The 26728-nt window shown below is 62.4% G+C and overlaps 1 protein-coding gene across 1 annotated transcript; it reads left to right on the top strand.

The window, feature by feature from the left end:
• Nucleotides 1-6545: 6545 nt before the first annotated feature.
• On the top strand, nucleotides 6546-24624 carry KCNK3 (potassium two pore domain channel subfamily K member 3). Its single transcript, XM_068411329.1, has 2 exons — nucleotides 6546-6828; nucleotides 23741-24624. The coding sequence occupies exons 1-2, from the start codon at nucleotides 6546-6548 to the stop codon at nucleotides 24622-24624; spliced, it is 1167 nt and encodes a 388-aa protein (XP_068267430.1).
• Nucleotides 24625-26728: the final 2104 nt, after the last annotated feature.

Here is a 26728-nt window from a genome sequence, read left to right as displayed (position 1 = left end):
GGTCCTGTGCAGGGTGCTCCCAGGTTATGTCAGTGGTCAAAGCACCCACGAGAGAAAGCAAAGGAGACTCAAGAAAGTCAGACCCAAGGCTTGGGCTTGGCTTGGGCTGTGCAGGAGGGGTGGGCTGGGGTAGACTGCAGGGTGCAGCAGCCTCGGCACTCAGAGAGCAGGACCAGGCTGTTGCAAGGGCCTGGCTTCACCACGCTGGTCATGCCATCATTTCCCGAGATCATTTCAGTGCTGCTGGTGGGAGATGTGCAAGGGACCATCCCTCTGCCCTGGGGTCTCAGAGAACCCTTGGTTATTGCTCTGCCTGGAAAAACCCTCCCATCCCATCCAACTCATCCCATCCCATCCCAACACATCCCATCCCAACTCATCCCATCCAACACATCCCATCCCAACTCATCACATCACATCCAACACATCCCATCCCAACTCCTCCCATCCAACACATCCCACCCCAACTCATCCCATCCCATCCCATCCAACACATCCACCCCACTCATCCCACCCCAACTCATCCCATCCCATCCCATCCCATCCCATCCAACACATCCCATCCCAACTCATCCCATCCAACTCATCCCATCCCAACACATCCCACCCCAACTCATCCCATCCCATCCAACTCATCCCACCCCAACACATCCCATCCCAACTCTCCCATCCCATCCCAACATATCCCATCCTGCCCCATCCCACCCCACCCCATCCCACCCCACCCCAAAGGCTGTTGCTCTGCCCGCCCACCCTCTGGTTTGCAGAGGAAGGTGGCTCAAGGGGGGTTCTCTGGACACCCAGCTGCAGGAAAGGCAGGGAGGTGCCCAGGCTGCTCAGCATGACGTGTCCCATCAGTATCAGCCCCCACGCAGGAGATCCAGGGGTGCAAGGGCTGACGGTGCCCCCAGTGCCCTGCCCAGGCTGCCCTGGGAGAATGAGAAGGGAGGACCTGCGGGGAGAGGGTGGCCTGGGAGATCCAGACTGAGCAGCCACCACCATGATGTCCTTTCCATCGGGCAGACCCCAACACAAACCTGTTGCCCTGAGTCCCACCTGCAGACCTCCTGTCCCAAATCCACCTCCTGGGGTGGGGTGGGAGCCAGCCCCGCAGGCACTGCTCTGCTGTCCTCCCGAGCCGTGAGGATGGGGAACCTGAGCTCTTTCCCCTCCCAGCACCCAAAAACCTCTCTCAGAGCAGGGGTGTAAAGCACATTTCCCCACGCCCTGCCCAAGGGTGGTGGTGGGGATGGTGGGCACAGCCCCAGCAGCGGGCAAGGAGGACGATGCTGCCCGGAGGAGCCTTGGCAGCCCCCCCCTTCCCTGCGGGACTCGGTGTCTGGCTGTCGGGGCAGAAATGCATTAGGATCCCGCGAAGACAAAATAAAAAGCCTTTGGGGAGTGACTCGGCAGCACAGCCGGAAGAGAGAGACAGCAGTTTGCTTTTTAGGAGGCCTTTTTGGCTTCTTTTTTTATTGTTTTACTTTATTTTTGGCAGCTGTGATGGCAGCAGGGAGGGAGTAAATGGCCTTGCTCGAGCCCGGATGCATTTGTGGCTTTCAAGAGGCAGAAGTGGCTGGAGTTTGAGAGTCTCTGTGCTGCGGAGGGCATGAGTCACGGGCGGGCAGCGGGGCTGTGGCGGGGACAGGAGGGGACAGGGGGGTGCTGCAAACCCAGCTGGGTGCTGGGGTGGAGGAACTGGGTGCTGGGATGGAGGAGCTGGGTGCTGGGATGGAAGAGAAGGGAGCTGGAATGGAAGAGCAGGGAGCTGGAATGGAGGAGGAGAGTGTTGGGGTGGAGGAGCTGGGGTGGAGGAGCAAGGGTGGAGGAGCAGGACGCAGGGATGGAGGAGCAGGGTGTTGGGATGGAGGAGCTGGGTGCTGGGATGGAGGAGCTGGGTGCTGGGATGGAAGAGAAGGGAGCTGGAATGGAGGAGCAGAGTGTTGGGATGGAGGAGCTGGGTGCTGGGATGGAGGAGCAGGGTGTTGGGATGGAGGAGCAGGGAGCTGGGATGGAGGAGCTGGGTGCTGGGATGGAAGAGAAGGGAGCTGGGATGGAGGAGCTGTGTGCTGGGATGGAGGAGAAGGGTGCTGGGATGGAGGAGCAGGGAGTTGGGATGGAGGAGCAGAGTGTTGGGATGGAGGAGCTGGGTGTTGGGATGGAGGAGCAGGGTGCTGGGATGGAGGAGCAGGGTGTTGGGATGGAGGAGCAGGGAGCTGGGATGGAGGAGCAGGGTGCTGGGATGGAAGAGAAGGGAGCTGGGATGGAGGAGCAGGGTGCTGGGATGGAGGAGGAGGGTTTGAAGAGCAAGGAGCTGGGATGGAGGAGCAGGGTTGGAGGAGCAGGGTGCTGGGATGGAGGAGCAGGATGCAGGGAAGGAGGAGCAGGGTTGGAGGAGTAGGATGCTGTAATGGAGGAGCAGGGAGCTGGGATGGAGGAGCTGGGTGTTGGGATGGAGGAGTAGAGTGCTGGGATGGAGGAGGAGGGTTTGAAGAGCAAGGAGCTGGGATGGAGGAGCAGGGTTGGAGGAGCAGGGTGCTGGGATGGAGGAGCAGGGTGTTGGGATGGAGGAGCAGGGTTGGAGGAGCAGGATGCAGGGATGGAGGAGCAGGGTGTTGGGATGGAGGAGCAGGGTGCTGGGATGGAGGAGTAGGGTGCTGGGATGGAGGAGTGGCTGTCAGGGCAATCCAAGGGCCCACTGCATGAGCCCTCACCAGGCTGGTGCCAGAAATGAAGACACCTGCTCCCACCCTGAAGGAAGAGGCAGGCAGGCAAGACCCCTCTCTGCGTCCTTTCCTCAGGCCCCTTTAACACCCTCCTCTTCCTCTCAGTGGGGTCTGGAGTGGCCGGGGGGGGTGCAGTGACCTGGAAAGGACCCAGCACCTCTCCCCTCTCCTTCTCCATTCTCTCTGGAAGCGGAGCTCAGTCCCTTGCTGGAGCCAGCCCTCACCCACCCAGCATCGCCCACCCCAGGGCTGGCAGCAGGGAGCTCCGGCCCGCTGGAGAGGTCCCAGAGCAGGGGAGAAGCTGCTGGAACCTGAGAGCGGTGACCAGGGATGCTCCTGGGCTTGCTGGCAGTGAGGAGCCACTGGATGCCCCCCAGAAGGAGAGGTGGCCTCTGCCTTTCCCCAGCCCACCCAGGGCCGTGGTGGTGGGCGATGCGGTGGTGGGCGACGCGGCAGCTGCTGGCGACAGCTTGTGTTGCTCTCTGTTTGCTCACGCCTCGCCACGCCGGCTGGCGACGAGCAGAGCTTGTGCTGGGGAAACGGCAGCACCCTGCCAGCCACAGCACCCTGCGAGACACAGCACCCTGTGAGCCACAGCACCCCGCCAGCCACAGCACCCTGAGAGCCACAGCACCCTGCCACCACAGCACCCGATGAGCCACAGCATCCCATAAGCCACAGCACCCCGTGAACCACAGCACCCCGTGAGCCACAGCACCCAGTGAGCCACATACCCTGCCACCACAGCACCCAATGAGCCACAGCATCCCATAAGCCACAGCACCCCATGAACCACAGCACCCTGCCAGCCACAGCACCCCATGAGCCACAGCACCCTGCCAGCCACAGCACCCCATGAGCCACAGCATCCCATAAGCCACAGCACCCCATGAACCACAGCACCCTGCCAGCCACAGCACACTGCCAGACACAGCACCCCATAAGCCACAGCACCCTGTGAGCCACAGCACCCTGAGAGCCACAGCACTGTGTGAGACACAGCACCCTGCCACCACAGCACCCTGCCAGCCACAGCACCCTGCCAGCCACAGCACCCGATGAGCCACAGCATCCCATAAGCCACAGCACCCCATGAACCACAGCACCCTGCCAGCCACAGCACCCTGTCAGCCACAGCACCCCATGAACCACAGCACCCTGCCAGCCACAGCACCCTGCCAGCCACAGCACCCTGCCAGCCACAGCACCGATGATCTGACACTTGCAAATCTCCCATAAATCATCGCTCCAGCTCTCATTTCCAGATGCAAAGAGCAGCCAGAGGGTGACACGGTCCCTCTGGACACCCGGGTGCACCCATCGCCCTCCTGGAGGCCGGCAGTGGGGTGAAGCCAGTGGCCAGCGCCTGGCAGAGGCTTTCCCTGTCCCCCGGGGCACGGTGACACCCACAGGTGCCCACCACCTGCTCCCCAGTGCCGAGCTGCTCTGTGCACTGGGGTCCCTGAAAGCAAACCTTCTCCAAAGTCATTTTGCTTTTTTTTTGGGGGTGAGGAACCACGTGCCTTTCGCACGACCCGTCAGTTCAGTGCACGTGTGCTCTGGGGGCAAAGAAATCACGGCATGATTGCTATTTCAGCTCGTTACACACTTCACCTCCTGGAAAAATCCTTGTTTTTTCCTCCTTTTGCTTTCACTGGGTGCAGAACAGATGCCAGCTGTGTTCTGGGTGGGCTCAGGGTGCCTCTGCCCCGTGGGCCACCGTGTCCTGGTTGCTGCAGCCCAGCCAGGCTGGCTCCCCCCTCCCCTCCTCTCCTGCCCCTTCTCACCTGCACAACTCAAAACCCGAACAGAAATGGTCCTGGGAGGGGGAAGAACACAACTGGGAGCCCACGAGGGCAACTGGCACCTCCTGGCACAGCGGAAGGTCCCCTGGGAAGCTGATACTGAGAGCTAATTTAGTGTGACCATGGAGCATCCTCCCTGCGTCAGAGCAGCAGAGGCTGTGACATTAAATAATTCCTGTCCCCAAGAGCCCTTTCAGCACCGCCACCCCCCTCCAAGCCCCATCGGGGCAGGATTTGTCCCCCCTGTGTGCATCTGGGCAGAGATGCTGCCACGGGCGAGCTGAGCCAGGAGCAGGACACCAGGGGCCCTGCAGTGATGCTGCAGTAGGAACCCCCAGGGGACCGGAGGGACCCGGTTGTCCTGTCGCGGTGACACATGTCACAGCGTGCTTGAGGTGCCAGCACATGTGCACAGCGCAATTGTTCCTCGTTTCGGGTGTCAGCGGCTGACGAAACGTGTCCCGGGGCCACACGGCCAAGATCATTTCTTTTTCCAGGCGGCAGGATCCGACCCTGCTTCCACCCAGGAAGCCCCGAGACCCACGGCAGGTGCCTGGGATGGAGCAGGGGATGGTGCCCCGCAAGCACGCACCGGGGCTGGGGCACCCCTGCGATGCCAGGCGTACCCCTGGCAGTGGGGACACGTCCCTGGGCTGGCCCAAGAGCTCCCGTGCTCCGGCTCACCCCGATGCCCACCTCCCGTGTTTGGGGTGCTCACCGCAGGCCACGCGTGCTCTGTGGGGCATGAAACCCACAGCCGTGTGTGTGTGTGCACATACGTGTGCATACGCACATGAGTGTGGGTGAGGGGGTGCACAGGGGTGTGCACGTGTGTGTATATGTGCATATATGTGTGTTTATGTGCATATATGTGTGCGTGTGCATGTACATATGAGTGTGTGTGCGTGTGCAGGTGTGACCAAGGGGTGCACACGGGTGTGTAAGCGTGTGCCTGAGCACACCACGTGTGTACATCCACGGGAGTCTGTGTGTGCACATGCGTGCCCGAGCAGCGCACATGGGTGTGTACGCGTGTGGCTGAGTGTGAGCACGCCTGCGCGAGGGGGTGTGTGCTGGTACCCCGGGGGTGCCAGTAGTGGGGCAGGTGCAGGTTCCAGTACTGGTAATGGTACTGGTACTGGTGCGGGTGCTGGTCCCGGTCCTGGTGCAGGTGGGGGTGCCAGTACCAGTATGGGTGTGTGGGGTGTGCCGGGTGGGGGTGCGGGTGCTGGTCCCGGTATGGGTATGTGGGGGGGTGCCGGTGCTGGTGCCGGTCCCGGTGCGGATGGGGGTGCCGGTACCGGTAAGGGTGTGGTGGGGGGGTGCCAGTCTCGGTCCTGGTGTGGTGGGGCTGTGGATGGGGGTGCCGGTCCCGGTCCTGGTGCGGTGGGGTGCGGGTGCGGTTACTGGTACCGGTACGGGTGTGTGTGGGGGTACCGGTGCCGGTCCCGGTCCCGGTGCGGTGAGGGTGCGGGTGGGGGTGCCGGTACCGGTACGGGTGTGTGTGGGGGGGTGCCGGTCCCATTGCGGTGGGGGTGCGGGTGCCAGTACCGGTACGGGTGTGTGTAGGGGTGCCGGTGCCGGTCCCGGTGCGGTGGGGGTGCGGTTGGGGGTGCGGGTCCCGGTCCCGGTGCCGGTGCTTGTGCCGGTCCCGGTGCGGTGGGGGTGCGGGTAGGGGTGCGGGTGGGGGTGCCGGTGCCGGTGCCGGTGCGGTGGGGGTGCCGGTCCCGGTCCCGGTGCCGGTGCCGGTGCCGGTGCCGGTGCGGTGGGGGTGCGGGTGCCGGTCCCGGTGCCGGTGCCGGTGCCGGTGCGGTGGGGGTGCGGTGCCGCGGCGGGGCGGTGGTGCTGAAGGACAGCTCCGCCCCCGCCCGCCCCCTCCACCGCCCCCCTCTCCGCCGCCGAGCCGCGCCGCGCCGCGCCGGTCCGGTCCCTCCGCCACCACCACCACCACCGCCGCCGCCATGCCCCAGACGGCCCCGCTGCCGCCTCCCACCGCCGCCGCCGCCGCCGCACGATGAAGCGGCAGAACGTGCGGACGCTGGCGCTCATCATGTGCACCTTCACCTACCTGCTGGTGGGAGCCGCCGTCTTCGACGCGCTCGAGTCGGAGGAGGAGACGGCGGAGCGGCGGCGGCTGGAGGCCAAGAGCCAGGAGCTCAAGAGCAAGTACAACCTCAGCGCCGAGAGCTACCGCGAGCTCGAGTGGGTCGTGCTCAAGCTCAAGCCGCACAAGGCCGGCGTCCAGTGGAAATTCGCAGGTTCCTTCTACTTCGCCATCACCGTCATCACCACCATAGGTACCGCTTCCTCCCGCTCCGGCGCTTCCCGATACCCCCGGGGACCTTCTCCTGCCTCCCGGCCACGGGATACTGGCTCCGGTCACCCTGCGTGCAGACCGTCCCCGAGGCGCCCATCCCCGCGCTATCGGGGCGACCCGCTCCTCCGCGACCCGGACCCCCTTGCCCATCCCCGCGGTATCGGGGCGACCCGTCCCCAAGGCTCCTCCGCCACCCGGACCCCTCCGCCCATCCCCGCGGTATCGGGGCGACCCGCTCACAGGGCTCCTCCGCCACCCGGACCCCCTTGCCCATCCCCGCGGTATCGGGGCGACCCGCTCGCAGGGCTCCTCCGCCACCCGGACCCCTCCGCCCATCCCCGCGGTATCGGGACGACGCGCTCGCAGGGCTCCTCCGCCACCCGGACCCCTCCGCCCATCCCCGCGGTATCGGGGCGACCCGCCCGCAAGGCTCCTCCGCCACCCGGACCCCTCCGCCCATCCCCGCGGTATCGGGGTGATCCGCCCGCAGGGCTCCTATGCCACCCGGACCCCTCCGCCCATCCCCGCGGTATCGGGGTGACCTGCCCGCAAGGCTCCTCTGACACCCGGACCCCTTCACCCATCCCCGCGGTATCGGGGCGACCATCCCGCAAGGCTCCTCTGACACCCGGACCCCCCCCCCACCCCGCCGCCCGTCCCCGTGGTATCGGGGTGACCGGCCTGCCCGGCTCCTCCGCCACTGGGAAACCGCCGCTCGGCTCCCCGCCCATCCCCGCCGTATCGGGGCGAGCCCCCGCTGCCCCGGGGGAAGCCCCCCAGCACCCTCCCCAAAACGCCCATCCCCGTAGCGACAGGCTCACCCGCCTCCGCCGCCGGGACATCCCCGCCCGACCTCCGCCGGTCCCCTCGGTATCGGGGCGACTCTCCCGGACGCCAGCGGCAAACGCCAGCCGGGATCCTCCCGAAATCTCCCATCCCCGTAGCGTCAGGGCTGCCCGACCCCCCCCCCCCCGCGGCTCCGCTGCCCTGGGTAACCTCCGCCCATCCCCGCGGTATCGGGGCTACCCTCCAACCCCGCTCCCCAACCCCCGGAGCCTTCGCCGGCCCCTCCCCTTTCACGCCCATCCCCGACTCATCGGGGGATCCCTCCTGCCCCCCCGGGCTCCCCGTCCTCGGGGAACGGCGACCCGCCCATCCCCGTGGCCTCTGGTCTCCCCGCTCTCGAGGCACCCCCATCACGTCCCCCCGGCCTTGAGGATCCCCCGCACGGACCCGGGTCTCCTCACCCCCACTGCCAGCCCCTGGCACCTCGGGGGTGCCCGGGGGGGGGTCACGGTGGGGCTGTGGGACAAGCGCTTCCCTCGGCTGACCCCTTCCCTGGAGGAGGAGAAGGAGGAGGAGGAGGAGGAGGAGGAGGAGGGGGAGGAGGAGGAGGAGGAGGAAGGTCCCCTGGGGACAACCCATCTCCTGCCCTTCGCGGGTGAGAGCCTGGCAGGGTCCCCCCCACCCCGGGGGGAGGGACAGGGATGTGTCCCTGCCTCCTCTAGCCCTACAAGGGGGGTGCTGGGTGCTGGCGGTGCCCAGGGTGGTGGCCCTGACCCCACCCAGGGTGCCCAGGGTGCTCCCCCTGACCCCACCCAGGGTGCCCAGGGTGCTCCCCCACTTTGGGGGAGAGGGGCTGGGGGGGGGATGTCCTGCCACCCTGCCACCCACTCTGTCCTTTGGGGTGACCACCGTCCCCTGGTCCCCAAACCGCCCTATCCTCAGAGCACCCCTGAGGGGCGGGGGACAGAGGGGGGCTGGCACGGGGCTGGCCTGGCCCTGGTGGGTGCCCCCGTGGGTGCCACAGCCCTGGGGAGATGCAGGTGGGAGATGGAGGGGCTGGAAGGGTGGTGGGGCACCAGGGATGTTGGGGTGGCTGTTGGGTTTTGGGGCTGAGACGTGAGTTTTGGGGGTGACTGTTGGGTTTTGGGTCTGAGATGTGAGTTTTGGGGGTTCGTGTTGGTTTTTGGGGCTGAGCCGTGAGTTTTGGGGGTGGCTGTTGGTTTTGGGGGCTGAGATGTGATTTTTTTGGGGTGGCAGCTTGTTTTTGGGGGCTGAGCCACGAGTTTTGGGGTTGGCTGTTGGTTTTTGGGGCTGAGACACGAGTTTTGGGGGTGACTGTTGGTTTTTGGGGCTGAGCCGCAGGTGTCAGGGTGGCTGTTGGTTTTTGGGGTGGCTGTTGGTTTTTGGGGCGGCTGTTGGTTTTTGGGGCTCAGACGTGAGTTTTGGGGGTGGCTGTTGGGTTTTTGGGGCTGAGATGCGAGTTTTGGGGTGGCTGTTGGTTTTTGGGGCTGAGATGCGAGTTTTGGGGGTGGCTGTTGTTTTTTTGGGGCTGAGATGCGAGTTTTGGGGTTGGCTGTTGGTTCTGGGGGCTGAGACATGATTTTTGGGGGGTGGCTGTTCGTTTTTGGGGCTGAGCTGTGAGTTTTGGGGGTGACTGTTGGGTTTTGGGGGCTGAGATGCGAGTTTTCGGGGTGGCTGTTGGGTTTTTGGGGCTGAGACGCGAGTTTTGGGGTGGCTGTTGGTTTTTGGGGCTGAGATGCGAGTTTTCGGGGTGGCTGTTGGTTTTTGGGGGCTGAGATGTGAGTTTTGGGGTGGCTGTTGGTTTTTGGGGCTGAACCGTGAGTTTTGGGGGTGGCTGTTGGTTTTTGGGGGCTGAGATGTGAGTTTTGGGGTTGGCTGTTGGTTCTGGGGGCTGAGACATGATTTTTGGGGGGTGGCTGTTGGTTTTTGGGGCTGAGCCGTGAGTTTTGGGGGTGGTTGTCGGGTTTTGGGGCTGAGAAGTGAATTTTGGGGTTGACTGTTGGGTTTGGGGGCTGAGATGTGATTTTTGGGGGTGGCTGTTGGTTTTTGGGGCTGAGCCATGAGTTTTGGGGTGGCTGTTGTTTTTTAGGGCTGAGCCATGAGTTTTAGGGTGGCTGTTGGGTTTTTGGGGCTGAGATGCGAGTTTTGGGGGTGGCTGTTGGGTTTTGCGGCTGAGATGTGAGTTTTGGGGTTGGCTGTTGGTTTTTGGGGGCTGAGCCACGAGTTTTAGGGTGGCTGTTGGCTCTGCGGGTGTCGGGGTGGCCGCGGGCTGAGCCGAGGCCGGGTCTGGCCTCTCCGGGCTGGCGGGAGCAGCTGGGAAGGGCTTTGAAAGCAGCTTATGTTTGACGTGAGCGGGAGGAGGAGCGGGCGGGGGGGTGACGGTGCGGGGGGTGTGCGGGAGGCGAGCGGGAGGCGAGCAGGGAGCGGCGTGTCGCCAGCCCGCACAAAGGATGCTGCAGTGCCGGAGGAGGAGGAGGAGGAGGGACACAAAGCCTGGAAGGCTGCGGTTCAGCGAGGGGCTGCGGGGGGGTGTCAGGACCCCCTGCCCAGCCTCCCCGGGGACACGCAGATCCCCTGCCCTGCCCGCATCGCCCTGGAGCCTGGCTGAGCCCCGACGCAGGCGTTACACCCCAGCAAAGCGTCCTGCCAGCTCCAGCGGGGGGTTAAAACCTTAAACCCGTCATTTTGGGCTTGATGTGGGAGTACAGGGTCCCCTCTGGGGTAGTGGGGTGCAGCCCCCCACCAAGGAGCCACCCCAGCGCCTGGGGACCCCCAAAGCACCACACAGGGTGACCGGGGACCGTGGTATTCGCTGTCACCCGCTGCCCTCCTCCCTGCCAAGCAAAGGGAGCTGTAGGGAGGGAGCGTGGCCATGGGGTCCCCTTGTGGGATGTCCCCTGTCACCTCGGTCCCCACACCAGGGACCACAGTGGTGGTTCTCGCTGGAGCGCTCCCAAAACACCCCCCACACACACACATCAGAGAGGCAAAGAGGCCATGTGGGCCGGGGCAGGTGGCGAATGCCACCGCGGTGTCACCATCTGTCACAGCCCTCCTCCCTCCCTGTTTGTTTATCAAGGGAGCAGGGACCCAGGCCAGGAGACCCCAGGGCAGGATCAGGTCCCCTGCCCGGACCAGGAGACCCCAGGGCAGGATCAGGTCCCCTGCCCGGGCCAGGAGACCCCAGGGCAGGATCAGGTCCCCTGCCTGGACCAGGAGACCCCAGGGCAGGATCAGGTCCCCTGCCCGGACCAGGAGACCCCAGGGCAGGATCAGTCCCCTGCCTGGACCAGGAGACCCCAGGGCAGGATCAGGTCCCCTGCCTGGACCAGGAGGCCCCAGGGCAGGACCGGGTCCCCACTAGTCACCCTGTCATGCCCGTGCCCGGGCTGCCTCCTCCAGTGGCACGTTCCCATCCTGCACCAGCCGTGCCAGCTAAAAAGGATAGCGCTGGAAATTGGGGTTGGCACCTATAAATGTGCCTTTGATAGGTTTCAGAGTTAACATGCCAGAGGGAAAAACTGTACCAGTCTGTTCCAGGGCTGGGGTTCCCCTCCCCAGAGCTCAGCTTGCCCCGGGAGGTGATGCCCAGGCAGCATCTCACCCCTTGCAGCCCCTGGGGATGTGCTGGGCCACCACCTTTGCCTCTGGTGTGCTGGGATTGCTGGTTGGGGTGTTCACCCTGAAGCCTAATGAGGGCATAGGCACCTCTGCCACCCTGTGTGACGGGGAATGAGCATGAGGAGCGTGGGTGGGGTGATGGCACGGATGCACCGAGCCCGGAGCTGTCCCCTCCGCGAGCATCCCCCTGCTCCCCTCCAGTGACACCAGCAATTAATCCCCCAGTGACACCAGCAATTAATCCCCGCTCCCTCCCTGCCCCCCATCCCAGCTGATGCCTCATTAAACTCGCCAGCAAAGCCTGACTCAAAGCAAGGCACAAACCCCACGTGCCGGGGCAGGGATGCTCTGAGGCGCTGGGGGCTCAGCACCAAGGCACGAAAACCCCAATTTCTTTGGGTTTGGGGTTTTTTTTCCCCCCAGTTCCCAAGCCCCAGGGCTGGTTGGTCGCAGCGCCAGCTCTGGTGCCGTGGGAGAGCCCAGCTCTGGTGTGTGATTTATGGGCCGGATTAAATATTTATCAGGCAGCTCAGGGGGTGAAGGGAGCGCGGCGCAGGATTTATGGCAGGCGCGGCCACCTTGGGTGAATCACGGCCGGGAGGGTGAAGGGAAGGAGCAGGAGTGGGGCACGATGCGGCGGGGCCGGGGGCTCGCTGGGCGGCTGTGGGGAGGGGGCAGGAGGGGCCCGTGGTGCTGTGAGTGGTGCTGGGCGCTGGTGTGTGGTGCTGGTGCATGGTGCTGGTGGATGGTGCTGGTCATTGGTTCATGTTACTGGTGCACGGTGCAAGGCACTGGTGCACCATGCTGGGGACTGGTACGTGGTGCTGGTGCACGGTGCTGGGCACTAGTGGATGGTGCTGGTGTACGGTGCTGGTGTACAGTGCTGGGTGCTGGTGCATGGTGCTGGGCGCTGTTACACGGTGCTGGTCATTGGTTCATGTTACTGGTGCATGGTGCAAGGCACTGGTGCACGGTGCAAGGCACTGGTGCACCATGCTGGGTGCTGGTGCACGGTGCTGGTGCACGGTGCTGGGCGCTGGGTGCATGGTGCTGGTGCACGGTGCTGGATGCTGTTACACGGTGCTGGTCATTGGTTCATGTTACTGGTGCACAGTGCAAGGCACTGGTGCACCATGCTGGGTGCTGGTGCAGGGTGCTGGGTGCACAGTGCTGGGTGCTGGTGTATGGTGCTGGTGCACGGTGCTGGGCGCTGGGTGCGTGGTGCTGGGTCCCTCGCACGGTGCTGGGCGCTGGTGGATAGTGCTGGTGCTGGGTGCTGGTCATTGGTTCATGTTACTGGTGCACGGTGCAAGGCACTGGTGCACCATGCTGGGTGCTGGTGCACGATGCTGGGTGCACGGTGCTGGGCACTGGTGCTGGGTGCTGGTGCACGGTACTGGTGCACCATGCTGGGCGCTGGTGCGTGGTGCTGGTGCACGGTGCTGGGCACTGGTGCTGGGTGCTGGGTGCTCGGTGCACGGTGCTGGTGCACGGTGCTGGGTGCTGGTGTTGGGTCCCTTGCATGATGCTGGGTGCTGGTGCACAGTGCTGGGCACTGGTGCAAGGCACTGGGTGCTGGTGCTGGGTGCTGGTGCATGGTGCTGGTCATTGGTTCATGTTACTGGTGCACGATGCAAGGCACTGGTGCACAGTGCTGGGTGCTGGTGCTGGGTGCTGGTGCATGGAGCTGGGTGCTGGGTGCATGGTGCTGGGTACCTCACATGGTGCTGGGTGCTAGTGCACAGTGCTGGGTGCTGGTGCTGGGTGCTGGTGCATGGAGCTGGGTGCTGGTGCACAGTGCTGGGTGCTGGTGCATGGAGCTGGGTGCTGGGTGCACGGTGCTGGGTATCTCACATGGTGCTGGGTGCTAGTGCACAGTGCTGGGTGCTGGTGCTGGGTGCTGGTGCATGGAGCTGGGTGCTGGGTGCACGGTGCTGGGTGCTGGTGCACAGTGCTGGGTGCTGGTGCTGGGTGCTGGTGCATGGAGCTGGGTGCTGGGTGCTGGTGCTGGGTGCTGGTGCATGGAGCTGGGTGCTGGGTGCACGGTGCTGGGTACCTCACATGGTGCTGGGTGCTAGTGCACAGTGCTGGGTGCTGGTGCTGGGTGCTGGTGCATGGAGCTGGGTGCTGGGTGCTGGTGCTGGGTGCTGGTGCATGGAGCTGGGTGCTGGGTGCACGGTGCTGGGTACCTCACATGGTGCTGGGTGCTAGTGCACAGTGCTGGGTGCTGGTGCTGGGTGCTGGTGCATGGAGCTGGGTGCTGGGTGCTGGTGCACAGTGCTGGGTGCTGGTGCTGGGTGCTGGGTGCAGGTTGCACGGTGCTGGGTGCTGGTTCTGGGTCCTCGCATGGTATTGGGTGCTGGTGCACAGTGCTGGGCACTGGTGTAAGGCAGTGGGTGCACGGTGCTGGGTGCTGGTGCTGGGTCCCTTGCACGGTGCTGGGTGCTGGTGCACAGTGCTGCGCACTGGTGCAAGGCACTGGGTGCTGGGTGCTGGTGTACAGTGGTGGTGCTGGGTGCTGGTGCACGGTGCTGGTGCACTTGCAAGCGGCGGGGGGGGTGTCCCTGGGTGCCACCCAGGGTGGGGGTGTCCCCGCCTGCGCCCTGTTGCAGGGCTCTGCTCTGCACCCACCCCCAGCTCTGTGCTGCCCCATGGGGTGCCCCCCCCCCCCCCGCACCTCCCCAACCCAACCCAGCAGGACCAGCCTGCGGGGTCAGGACATCCGCCCCAGCCGTGCCCATCACCGCGGTATCGCGCCTGGGGCCCGCCTGTACCCCCCCTTTTGCGGGAGGAGGGGAGGGATGGAGCGGGGGGGCGGGGGGAGGACGAGGGGGGGCCGGGAAGGGGCCTGGCGGAGCCCCAGGAGCGAGGGAAAAACTGCCAGGTTTGGCACAAACAGGCGCTTGGCCGGCGCCGGGATTTTCCATGACACCGTCCCGACCCCCCCGCTGGCCTGGGGGGGGGGGGCCTGGGGGGGGTCCGGCCCCAGCTGCACCCCCAAAGCCTCACCTCTGCCCCCCTCCATGGGCAGGGAGGGGGGTGCGGGGCTGCCCCCCCCCCCACCCATCAGCCCACTGGAGCACAGGCAGGGATGGGGGGGGGGTCTGAGCCCCTTTGGGGGGGGTGACACCCCCCAAATGTCTAGGGGTCAGGGTGATAGTGGGACTGGGGGGGGGGGCAGAGGATGGGAGGGGGTACCAGGGGGGTTACCCCAATGCTGCATTTGGGGGGGGCAGGGGCAGCCCAGGGTCTGGCCCCCACCTCCATTCCCCCCACCCCACTGCGGGGGTGATGTCCTGGGGGGTGTCCAACCTCAAGGTCCTGCCCACCCCACAGAGACACCCAGCCAGGCCCGGCACCCCCTCCCCAAGGTGACCCCCCCCCCTCCTGGGGCAGGAGGGAGGATGGGTTGGGGGGGTTTGGGGGGTGGGAGTGGGGAGATGGGGTGAGGGGATGGATGGAAAAGGGGGTGAGGGTGGGCAGGGAGATGGGCAGGAGGAGGGGTGGGGGGTTTGGGCAGAGATCTGGGGTGGGTGGAAGGATGGATGGAGAGATGGGTGGGGGGGTGGATGGAAGGAAGGAAGGATGGACAGATGGATGGACAGATGAGTGGATGGGTGGAAGCATGGATGGATGGATGGATGGCAGGGGGTGGATGGATGGACAGATGAGTGGATGGATGGATGGATGGAAGCATGGATGGATGGATGGACAGATGAGGGGATGGATGAAAGGATGGACAGATGAGTGGATGGATGAAGGGATGGATGGACAGATGAGTGGATGGATGGACAGATGAGTGGATGGATGAAGGGATGGATGGATGGATGGACAGATGAGTGGATGGATGGACAGATGAGTGGATGGATGGATGGATGGATGGACAGATGAGTGGATGGATGAAGGGATGGATGGATGGATGGACAGATGAGTGGATGGATGTACAGATGAGTGGATGGATGGATGGATGGACAGATGAGTGGACGGATGGATGGATGGATGGACAGATGAGTGGGTGGATAAAGGGATGTATGGATGGACAGAGGAGTGGATGGATGGATGGATGAGTGGATGGATGGACAGATGAGTGGATGGATGAAGGGATGGATGGATGGATGGATGGATGGATGGATGGATGAGTGGATGGATGGACAGATGAGTGGGTGGATGAAGGGATGGATGGATGGATGGATGGACAGATGAGTGGATGGATGGACAGATGAGTGGGTGGATGAAGGGATGGATGGATGGATGGATGGATGGATGGATGGATGGATGAATGGATGGATGGACAGATAGGTGGATGGATGGATGGACGGATGGGTGGATGGCGGGGTGTGAGGCTGGCTGGCTGCCCCTTCTTCTGCCCTGGCGAACACAGAGCGAGGACAGTCCCTGCTCCGGGTCCAGGACCCAGCTGGGACAGTGGCCACCTGGGTGCTGTGTGTCCCGGGGCTCACTCCAGCTCTGCATTGCCCAACTTCAGCCCAACCCTGGGGAGCCGCTGCCCAGGTCCCATCCTGCTGCTCCAGCTGCCTCTCGCCCTGCCCAGGGTGTCCCCAGGCTGCTGCCCTCAACCCCTGTCCGGGGGGGGACACGGAGGCATCGCAGGGCTCGTGTCCCCCCCCCCCCCGTAGCGCCGTGTCCCCTCGTGCCGGGGCCGTGTTTGCTCAGGGCAGCCACATGCTGCCTTTCCCAGCCGCTCCCCGCCCACGTGTTTGCTCACCCGGTGACGATGGGGCATCTCCCAGGCAGTGCCAAGGGGCACCCCGTGTGCCAGCTGCGTCGCCTGGGTCCCCATCCCCATCCTGGGGGACAGCTGGGGTCCCCAGGCTCAGCCCTGGCACTGGGGAGGGCTTCTCCTCACCCCCACAGGAGGAGGAGAAGGATGCTGCCCCCCAAGGGATGCCCAACCACCTCTCTGAGGAACCCCAAGGGTCTCTTCATGATGGTCAAGAGAAGGGGGTGCCCAGAGTAGGCACTCGGGGGGCTCAGGGCTGAGTGCTGTGGGCGTTGGGTGCTTTTGGGTGCTTATAGGGCTTTGGGAGCGTGGGGTGGTTGCGTGTTCGCCATCGTGCCGGCCACCCCCAAGCAGGATCCTCAGGTGTCTACAGATCATTCCTTTCTCCCCAAAATGCCCCGGAACGTGCCGACCTCGGTGGCTGCTGCTGAACGTGCTGGGAAGTGGGGTGGGAAGGGGGCAGCGCTCTGCAGGCTGTGGGGTTTCATGGTCGTGTGGAACCAGGCTTGGAAGGACCACGGTTGGGTTCATCCCAGGCTTTGAAGGACCACGGTTAGGTTCATCCCAGGCTTGGAAGGACCACGGTTGGGTTCATCCCAGGCTTGGAAGGACCAGGGCTGGGTTCATCCCAGGCTTGGAAGGACCACGGTTGGGTTCATGCCAGGCTTGGAAGGACCACGGTTGGGTTCATCGCAGGCTTGGAAGGACCAGGGTTGGGTTTGTCCCAGGCTTGGAAGGACCAGGGTTGGGTTTGTCCCAGGCTTGGAAGGACCGGGGTTGGGTTCATCCCAGGCTTGGAAGGACCAGGGTTGGGTTTGTCCCAGGCTTGGAAGGACCACGGTTGGGTTTGTCCCAGGCTTGGAAGGACCAGGGTTGTGTTCATGCCAGGCTTGGAACGACCATGGTTTGGTTCATCCCAGGCTTGGAAGGACCACGGTTGGGTTCATGCCAGGCTTGGAATGACCAGGGTTGGGTTCATCCCAGTCTTGGAAGGACCATGGTTGGGTTCATGCCAGGCTTGGAAGGACCACGGTTGGGTTCATCCCAGGCTTGGAAGGACCAGGGTTGGGTTCATCCAAGGCTTGGAAGAACCATGGCTGGGTTCATGCAGGCTTGGAAAGACCAGGGTTGGGTTCATTCCAGGCTTGGAAGGACCAGGGTTGGGTTCATCCCAGGCTCATGTTTGTCCCAGGCTCGGAAGGACCAAAGGTGTCTTCATCCCAGACTGGGACAGATACTGGGGCTGTTCCAAAGTGTTGGAGACCCCCAGAGTGGTCAATGTTTTGGTAGATCCCCCATCACATGGGATGCCTGAACCATCCCTCACGGCTCCTGCAACCTCACTGCCAGGCAATGGACGGTGAAAGCTGCAGCAGGTCAGACACGGCCACCCAGCAGACACCCAGGCTATGGGGGGGTGAGGGTGGGTGCCAGGAGGAACCCACCCCATGCCCAGCACAGACCCTGGAGCATCCCCCGCTGCTGAACCGGAGGAGGAGAAGGCAGTGGGATGGGGGGCTCCTCCCTGGGCATGGAGCTGTCCTGGCATGGGCCACGGCTCGTGGCCACCAGCCCTCAGCTCACAGCCTGGGGAGCTGACTGCTCCGTACCCCTGATACCCCAACCCAGCTCCCAGCCCCTGTCGTCAGCAGGGACTCCCCATCCCCTGCCCTGGCTCCCTCCATCCTCTCCCCTGGCTCCTCCCATCCCCTCCCCTGGCTCCCCCCATCCCCTCCCCTGGCTTCTCCCATCCCCTCCCCTGGCTCCCTCCATCCCCTGCCCCATCTCCCCCCATCCCCTCCCTGGTCTCCCTCCATCCCCTTCCCCATCTCTCTCCATCCTCTGCCCTGGCTCCTTCCACCCCCTGCCCCATCTCCCTCCATCCCCCTGCCCCATCTCTCCCCATTCCCTGCCCCAGATCCCCCCATCCCCTGCCCTGGATCCCTCCATCCCCTGCCCCATCTTCCTCCATCCCCTGCCCTGGCTCCCTGTACCCCCTCCCCTGGGTCCCTCCATCCCCTGCCCCAGCTCCCTGCACCCCCTGTCCCATCTCCCCCCATCCCCTGCCCCATCTCCCTCCATCCCCTCCCTGGTCTCCCTCCATCCCCTCCCTGGTCTCCCCCCATCCCCTGCCCAATCTCCCTCCATCCCCTGCCCTGGCTCCCTCCATCCCCTTCCCCATCTCCCTCCACCCCCTGCCCCATCTCCCCCCATCCCCTGACCTGACTCCCTCCATCCCCTTCCCCATCTCTCTCCATCCCCTGCCCCAGATCCCCCCATCCTGCCCTGGATCCCTCCATCCTCTGCCCCATCTTCCTCCATCCCCTGCCCCAGCTCCCTGCACCCCCTGCCCCATCTCTCTCCATCCCCTCCCCTGGGTCCCTCCATCCCCCTGCCCCATCTCCCCCCATCCCCTCCCTGGTCTCCCTCCACCCCCTACCCCATCTCCCCCCACCCCCTGCCCCATCTCCCTCCATCCCCTCCCCCAGCTCCCTACACCCCCTCCCTGGAGCGCTCAGCCCCCTCCCACACCCCTTCAGCACCCAGTGCCACCTCCCAGGGCCCCTCTCCCTGCCTCCCCAGCACCCTCCAGCCCTGTCACCCCTCCTCTCTGCTCTGTCCCCCCCCTCTCCCGTCCCCGGCAGCTGCCCCACTAATCCCCACCATCCATCCCTCCGACAGCCCGGGCTCTGCTCCAGGTCAGGGGCCAGCCCAGCCCTGCACCTGCTCCCCGGACCCGCGGCCAGATCCACCCCAGCTCCTCCGCAGCCCTAAAAAGGAGACGAGCCGGCTGCGTTCCTCAAGGACATGTCATGTTTTCTCCCCGGGGACACGGGCTGTGCTCCCTGCCTGCTCGCAGCACCCAGAGCCCCCAACTCCCCCCCATCCCTCCGGGGACACCCCTTTGAGGAGCCGAGCCCTCCTCTCCCCTACATTTCCCTCCCGCAGGGGATGAAACCGCAGGTGCCAGTGGGGTTTGGGGGGGTGTCACCCTCTCTGCCACCTTCCCAGGGTCTCCCTCTGTGGTGATTTCCTACCCTGGTGACCGTCCCCCTGCGCTCAGACGTGCTGGAGATGAGGCTAAAGCGGGGAAAAGGGGGGACTGGCAGATTGATGGACGCTTGGACGTGCCACGAGAGCTCATAAACTCCCTTCCTCGGGGAAACGGGGCTAAATATAGCTGCGGGAGGCCGTGGTGGTGCGGGGAGGCAGGAGGAGCAGGGAGCGCTCGAGGCTCCCACCCTCAAACCCCAGCGAGGAATGGGGGGACTTGGGCCGTTGGTGGGGCTGGAGGGGCTGGCAGGAGGTGAAGGGCAGGGGCAGGGTGAGGGCTCAGTGCCTGCCCCGAGGGCAGCAGGACGTGAGCCCGGGTTGAAATGCACCGCCTGGGTCTGCTGCAGGAGCCAGCGGCCACCCAGGTGGTGTGGCATTGCCTCAGTGTCCCCTCAGCTGCTGGGCAGGGGACAGCAAGCAGCAGGCAGGGAGGGGATGCCAAGCAGCAGCCCTGTTTTGCATCGGTGAGAGAAGGGGCAGGCTGGCACCCGGCACTGCTGAGAGCAGTGATGCTCCCTGGTGATGCTCTCGGGTGATGCTCTCCAGTGATGTTCTGGTGATGCGCTCTCTCCAGTGATGCTCTCTGGTAATGCCCTTTGGTGATGGTCTCTGGCAATGCTCTCTGGTGGTGCTCCCCAGTGACGCTCTCTCGTGACGCTCTCCGGTGACACTCTCCAGTGATGCTCTCTGGCAGTGCTCTCTGGCAATGCCCTTTGGTGATGCTCTGTAGCAAAGCTCTCCGGTGATGCTCTCCGGTGATGCTCTCTGGTGATGCTCTCTGGCAAAGATCTCCAATGATGTTCTCTGGTGATGTTCTCCGGTGATGTTCGCTGGTGATTCTCTCTGGTGATTCTCTCTGGTGATTCTCTCTGGTGATGCTCTCTGGTGATGCTCTCTGGCGACGCTCTCTGGTGATGCTCTCCAGTGATGCTCTCCGGTGATGCTCTCTGGAGATGCTCCCCAGTGATGCTCTCTAGCAGTGCTCTCTGCTGATGCCCTTTGGTGATGCCCTTTGGTGATGCCCTTTGGTGATGCTCTCTGATGATGCTCTCCGGTCATGCTCTCCGGTGATGCTCTCTGGTGATGCTCTGGTGATGCTCTCTGGTGATGCTCTCTGACAAAGATCTCCAGTGATGCTCTCTGGTGATCCTCCCCAGCAATGCTCTCTGCTGATGCCCTTTGGTGATGCCCTTTGGTGATGCTCTCTCGTGATACTCTCTGGCAAAGCTCTCTGGTGATGCCCTTTAGTGATGCTCTCTGATGGTGCTTCCCAGCAATGCTCTCTGGTGATGCTCTCTGGTGATCCTCTCTGGTGATGCTCTGCGGTGATGCTCTCTGGTGATGTCCTTTGGTGATGCTCTCTGGTGATGTCCTTTGGTGATGCTCTCTGGTGATCCTCTCTGGTGATGCCCTTTGGTGATGCTCTCTGGTGATGTCCTTTGGTGATGCTCTCTGGTGATGCTCTCTGGTGACGCTCTCTGGTGATGCTCTCTGGTGACGCTCTCTGGTGATGCTCTCTGGCAAAGCTTTCCAGTGATGCTCTCTGGTGATGCTCCCCAGCAATGCTTTCTGATGATGCCCTTTGGTGATGCTCTCCAGTTATGTCCTTTGGTGATCCTCTCTGGCGATCCTCTCCGGTGATGCTCTCTGGTGATGCTCCCTGATGATGCTTTCTGATGGTGCTCCCCAGCAATTCTCTCAGGTGATGCTCCCCCGTGGTGCTCTCCAGAGATGCTCTCCAGTGATGCTCTCCGGTGATACCCTTTGGTGATGCCCTTTGGTGATGCCCTTTGGTGATGCCCTTTGGTGATGCTCTCCGGTGATGCCCTTTGGTGATGCCCTTTGGTGATGCCCTTTGGTGATGCTCTCCGGTGATGCCCTTTGGTGATGCCCTTTGGTGATGCCCTCTGGTGATGCCCTTTGGTGATGCCCTTTGGTGATACCCTTTGGTGATGCCCTTTGGTGATACCCTTTGGTGATGTTCTTTGGTGATGCTCTCTGGTGATGCCCTTTGGTGATACCCTTTGGTGATGTTCTTTGGTGATGCTCTCTGGTGATGCCCTTTGGTGATACCCTTTGGTGATACCCTTTGGTGATGCCCTTTGGTGATGCCCTTTGGTGATGCTCTCCAGTGATGCCCTTTGGTGATGCCCTTTGGTGATGCCCTTTGGTGATACCCTTTGGTGATGCCCTTTGGTGATGCCCTTTGGTGATGCTCTCCAGTGATGCCCTTTGGTGATGCCCTTTGGTGATGCTCTCCGGTGATGCCCTTTGGTGATGCCCTTTGGTGATGCCCTTTGGTGATGCTCTCCGGTGATGCTCTCCGGTGATACCCTTTGGTGATACCCTTTGGTGATGCCCTTTGGTGATGCTCTCCGGTGATGCCCTTTGGTGATGCCCTTTGGTGATGCCCTTTGGTGATGCTCTCTGGTGATGCCCTTTGGTGATGCTCTCTGGTGATACCCTTTGGTGATGCCCTTTGGTGATGCCCTTTGGTGATGCTCTCCGGTGATGCCCTTTGGTGATGCCCTTTGGTGATGCTCTCTGGTGATGCCCTTTGGTGATGCTCTCTGGTGATACCCTTTGGTGATACCCTTTGGTGATGCCCTTTGGTGATGCTCTCCGGTGATACCCTTTGGTGATGCCCTTTGGTGATGCCCTTTGGTGATGCTCTCCGGTGATGCCCTTTGGTGATACCCTTTGGTGATGCCCTTTGGTGATGCCCTTTGGTGATGCCCTTTGGTGATGCTCTCTGATGTTGCTCTCCGGTGACGCTCTCCGGCTCCCACGGCCGCAGCCCGAGCTGGCGGCGCTGCCCGCTGGCAGAGGCCACCCCAGCTCCTCGGCGGCGGTTTGGACGCAGATCTGACGCTCCTTGTTTTCGCCTCGCTCCGGCTCAGCCTTGGCCCCCCGAGGCTGCGGGCGAGGTGACACTGAGGGATGTCACCTGCCCCCGCCCCGCCGGGGGCCAGCAGAGCCGGGCCAGGGCCAGCTCCGTTCCCACGGGCTGGGGGGCCACTGCGGCGTCACGGGGGCTGCTGGGACTGGGAGAAGTGGGTGCTGCGGTGGGTGGGCTTGTGCCGGCCCCCCCAGCCCTGTCCCAACACGCCTGGGGGCCGAGGGAGGCGGTTTTGGGTGCCCGGGGTCTGGGCAGGGCGGGGGGCTGTGGGGGCAGCCCAGGGGCCCTGGCACCGCTCCTGCCCGCTGCCCCTGCCCCCCCTGGGTGCTGGGGCCTGGGGTGCTGCACCGGGGTGCTGGAGGGGGGGGAAAGGGAGAGGGGAAGGGAGAGGGGAAGGAGAAGGAGGAAAAAGAAAAGGATAAAAAAGGAAAATGGAAAAGGAAAGGAAAAAAGAGGAAGAAAAAGGGAGAGGGGAAAGGGAAAGGGAAAGGGAAAGGGAAAGGGAAAGGAGGAAAAGGAGGAAAAGGAGGAAAAGGATAAAGAAAGGGAAATGGAAAAGGAAAGGAAAAAAGAGGAAGGGAAAGGGAGAGGGGAAAGTAAAAAAAAGGGAAAGGAAAAGGGAAAGGAAAAGGAGGAAAAGGAGGAAAAAGGAAAAGGATAAAGAAAGAGAAATAGGAAGGGAAAGGAAAAAAGAGAAAGGAAGGGAAAGGGAGAGGGGAAAGTAAAAAGAAAGGGAAAGGGAAAGCAAAAAGGAGGAAAAGGAGGAAAAGGAGGAAAAGGGAAAAGGATAAAGAAAGGGAGATGGAAAAGGAAAGGAAAAAAGAGGAAGGGAAAGGGAGAGGGGAAAGTAAAAAGAAAGGGAAAGGAAAAGGGAAAGGAAAAGGAGGAAAAGGAGGAAAAAGGAAAAGGATAAAGAAAGAGAAATAGGAAGGGAAAGGAAAAAAGAGAAAGGAAGGGAAAGGGAGAGGTGAAAGTAAAAAGAAAGGGAAAGGGAAAGCAAAAAGGAGGAAAAGGAGGAAAAGGAGGAAAAGGGAAAAGGATAAAGAAAGGGAGATGGAAAAGGAAAGGAAAAAAGAGGAAGGGAAAGGGAGAGGGGAAAGGGAAAAAAGAAAAAGGAAAGGAAAAGGGAAAGGGAAAAAGAGAAAGGGAAAGGAAAAGGAGGAAAAGGAGGAAAAGGAGGAAAAGGAGGAAAAGGAGGAAAAAGAAAAAGGATAAAGAAAGAGAAATAGGAAGGGAAAGGAAAAAAGAGAAAGGAAAGGAAAGGGAGAGGGGAAAGTGAAAAGAAAGGGAAAGGGAAAGGGAAAGGGAAAGGGAAAGGGAAAGGGAAAGGGAAAGGGAAAGGGGAAAGTAAAAAGAAAGGGAAAGGGAAAGGGAAAGGGAAAGGGAAAGGGAAAGGGAAAGGGAAAGGGAAAGGGAAAGGGAAAAAGAGGAAGGGAAAGGGAGAGGGAGAGGGAGAGGGAAAAGAAAAATAAAAGGAGGGAAAGGGAAAGGGAAAAAGAGAAAGGAAGGGAAAGGGAGAGGGAAAAGTAAAAAGAAAAGGAAGGAAAGGGGAAAGGGAAAGGAAAAGGAAAAAAGGAAAAAAGAGAAAGAAAGGAAAAGGAAAAACAAAGGGAAAGGAAAAGAAAAAAAGAAGGGAAAGGGAAAATGAAGGGAAAGGGAAAGGACAAAAGGGAAGGGAAAGGGAAAGGACGAAAGTGGTTTGGGGCTCTGCACCCCTTGCACCCCCCTCGGACCACCAATCTGACCCCGCTCTGTGGCTTTGCTCCCCAGGTTACGGCCATGCAGCCCCCAGTACGGATGGGGGGAAGGTCTTCTGCATGGTCTACGCCCTCCTTGGGATCCCCCTCACCCTCGTCATGTTCCAGAGCCTGGGTGAGAGGATCAACACCTTCGTCAAGTACCTCCTCCACCGCATCAAGAAGTGCCTTGGCATGAGGCGGGCGGAGGTCTCCATGGCCAACATGGTCACCATCGGGTTCTTCTCCTGCATCAGCACCCTCTGCATCGGGGCAGCCGCCTTCTCCTACTACGAGCACTGGAGCTTCTTCCACGCCTACTACTACTGCTTCATCACCCTCACCACCATCGGCTTCGGGGACTACGTGGCCCTGCAGAAGGACGAAGCCCTCCAGAACAAGCCGCAGTACGTGGCCTTCAGCTTCGTCTACATCCTCACGGGGCTGACGGTCATCGGGGCTTTCCTCAACCTCGTGGTGCTGCGTTTCATGACCATGAACGCCGAGGACGAGAAGCGGGACGCCGAGCACCGGGCTCTGCTCACCCGCAACGGCCAAGCCAGCAGCATCCACGGCACGGACACGGCCTCGGCCGCCCCGGCAGCGTCTGGGGGGGGTGGTGGTGGTGGCTTTCGCAACGTCTACGCCGAGGTTCTCCACTTCCAATCCATGTGCTCGTGCCTGTGGTACAAGAGCCGGGAGAAGCTGCAGTACTCCATCCCTATGATCATCCCCAGGGACCTCTCCACCTCGGACACCTGCGTGGAGCAAAGCCACTCCTCGCCCGGCCGCTGCCCGGAGACCCCCTCCAACAGATGCTTCTGCAACGCCCGCCGGTCGGCCATCAGCTCCGTCTCCACCGGTCTCCACAGCCTCGCCGCTTTCCAGGGGCTCATGAAGCGCCGCAGCTCCGTGTAAGCCCTTCTCCATCCCCACCTGGACCCCCCTCCATGGCCCCATGGCCAAGGACATTTCTCGGGCCACCCCGGGGAAGGGGTGGCAGCGGGCTGGGACCCCCGGGGGGGTGACCATGCTCCTCTGCCGGGACTCGGGAGGGCTGCGGGAGCCCCGCTCCTCTCCGAAGCGAGAAGAAGACAGAGCTGCTGGGTTTATTTTATTTTAATTTAAATTAATTTTATTTTATTTTGCAAAAAACCACTCCTCAAAAATGTGAAACTCGAAGAAGCTGGAGAGCGTTTGAACCCGATGGGGTGGGGGGAGCCTGCACCTCCTGCCATCATACCTCTGTGCAAGTGGCTGGGGACACCCCCCAGCCCCACGGCAGCCCCACGGCAGCCCGAGCGTGCGATGGGGTGGCCGTGGGTGCACCGGAGGACTCGTAGGACATGGGGAGAGCAGGACATGGAGGTCCCGGCCCCGACCGTGGGCAGCAGCGGGGTCCCGTCCCCGCCATCCTCTTCCTCCTCCATCCCCGGGGGAAGGCAGCGAGCGATGCTGCGGTGAAGGCGAGCGCGCATCGATGGGCAAATCAGGCTTAAGAGGGGCTTAGGCGGAGCCTTTCCGACCTCGGCGCACATCAGCCTGCCCCTGCGGCCGAGAAAACAAGCCGGGAGTCACGTAGGCTGCCCCGAACGCCATGCCGTGCCGTGCCGTGCCGTGCCGTGCCGGGCATCCCTCCGGGAGCATCCCGGTGGTACCTGAACCCCTTTTACACAGGGGTACCCGACCCCTCTTTGAGCCCTGGGGGGACTCGGGGGACTTCAGGGACTTTGGGGCATCCATCCTGCCTGGTTTTTCTCCCCTTTTAAGAAGAAAACCGATGTATTTCTAATACTTGACGCCCTGTACATACTGTTAGATACCAGAGAGGATATTTATTATAAATGCCGCTATCATCGTATCTAGACAACCCTATAAATACATATCGGGGAGGAATCTTGGGGGAAACTCGTTCATGACTCCGGGGAATCTTCTTTTCGCTCTCTGCATCTTTCTAGGGCGCTTGCAGGGAACCACGAACCCCCAAGGAAGGTGGTTCTCATGCCAAAGGTTTTTTGTTACTTCCCTTAGAGAGAGAAATAAAGGCTGGTTCAAACCTGGGCACCGCTTCGGCTCCTTCCCTGGGGCGCTGGGGGAGGATGAGGGGTTGGATGGATCTCTGCTAGGGCTGCAGCATCCTTTGGTGGGCTCAGCAGGAGAAGGACCTCTCCCATCCTACTCTCACCCAGCTTTTCCCATGGGAGCCCCCCAAAGCCCAGCAGAGCCCTATCCCTCCTCCTCCTCCTGCCCACAGCAGCATCTCCGCAGCCTTCGCTCCACGGCACGGGCTGGAGACCTCCCTCTGCTCTGTGCAACAGCCAAGGAGCATCCAAGGGTTGGGATCTGCTGCATGACTTGGGGGGAACAGGGCTGAGCCCCTCATCTTGTGCTGCGTGGGGAAACTGAGGCACGGACAGGAGATGCACAATGAAAGAGGGGAGACTGAGATGAGATGTGAGGAAGCAATTCTTTGCTGTGAGGGTGGTGAGAGCCTGGCCCAGGTTGCCCAGAGCAGCTGTGGCTGCCCCCTCCCTGGCAGTGTTCAAGGCCAGGTTGGATGGGGCTTGGAGCAACCTGGTCTGGTGGAAGGTGTCCCTGCCCGTGGCAGGGGGGCTGGAACTGGATGGGCTTTAAGGTCCCTCCCAACCCAAACCAGTCTGTGATTCTGAGCTTCACTAGGCAAAGCGCTGCCAGCAGGTCTAGGGAGGGGAACCTTCCCCTCTGCCCAGCACTGGTGAGGCCACCCCTGGAGTGCTGGATCCAGTTCTGGGCTCCCCAGTCCACGAGAGACATGGACAGACTGGAGAGAGCCCAGCAAAGGTGGTGGACTGGAGCATCTCTCCTAGGAGGAAAGGCTGAGGGAGCTGGGGAGCAGCGAAGGCTCCGGGGGTGCCAGCATGGATATAAACACCTGATGAGGAAGAGGATGGAGCGAGGATCATCCCAGTGGGGTCCAGCGATGGGACAAAAGGCTTGGCCACCTCCAGCGGGTCCCCCAGCCCCAACTGGGGCATCCTCCGGG

The sequence above is a fragment of the Nyctibius grandis genome, chromosome 1 (assembly GCF_013368605.1).
Source record: "Nyctibius grandis isolate bNycGra1 chromosome 1, bNycGra1.pri, whole genome shotgun sequence".
Classification (NCBI taxonomy): Eukaryota; Metazoa; Chordata; class Aves; order Nyctibiiformes; family Nyctibiidae; genus Nyctibius; species Nyctibius grandis.
Note: the sequence above shows the minus strand (reverse complement) of the source record. Positions and strands in the feature narration are given on the sequence as shown.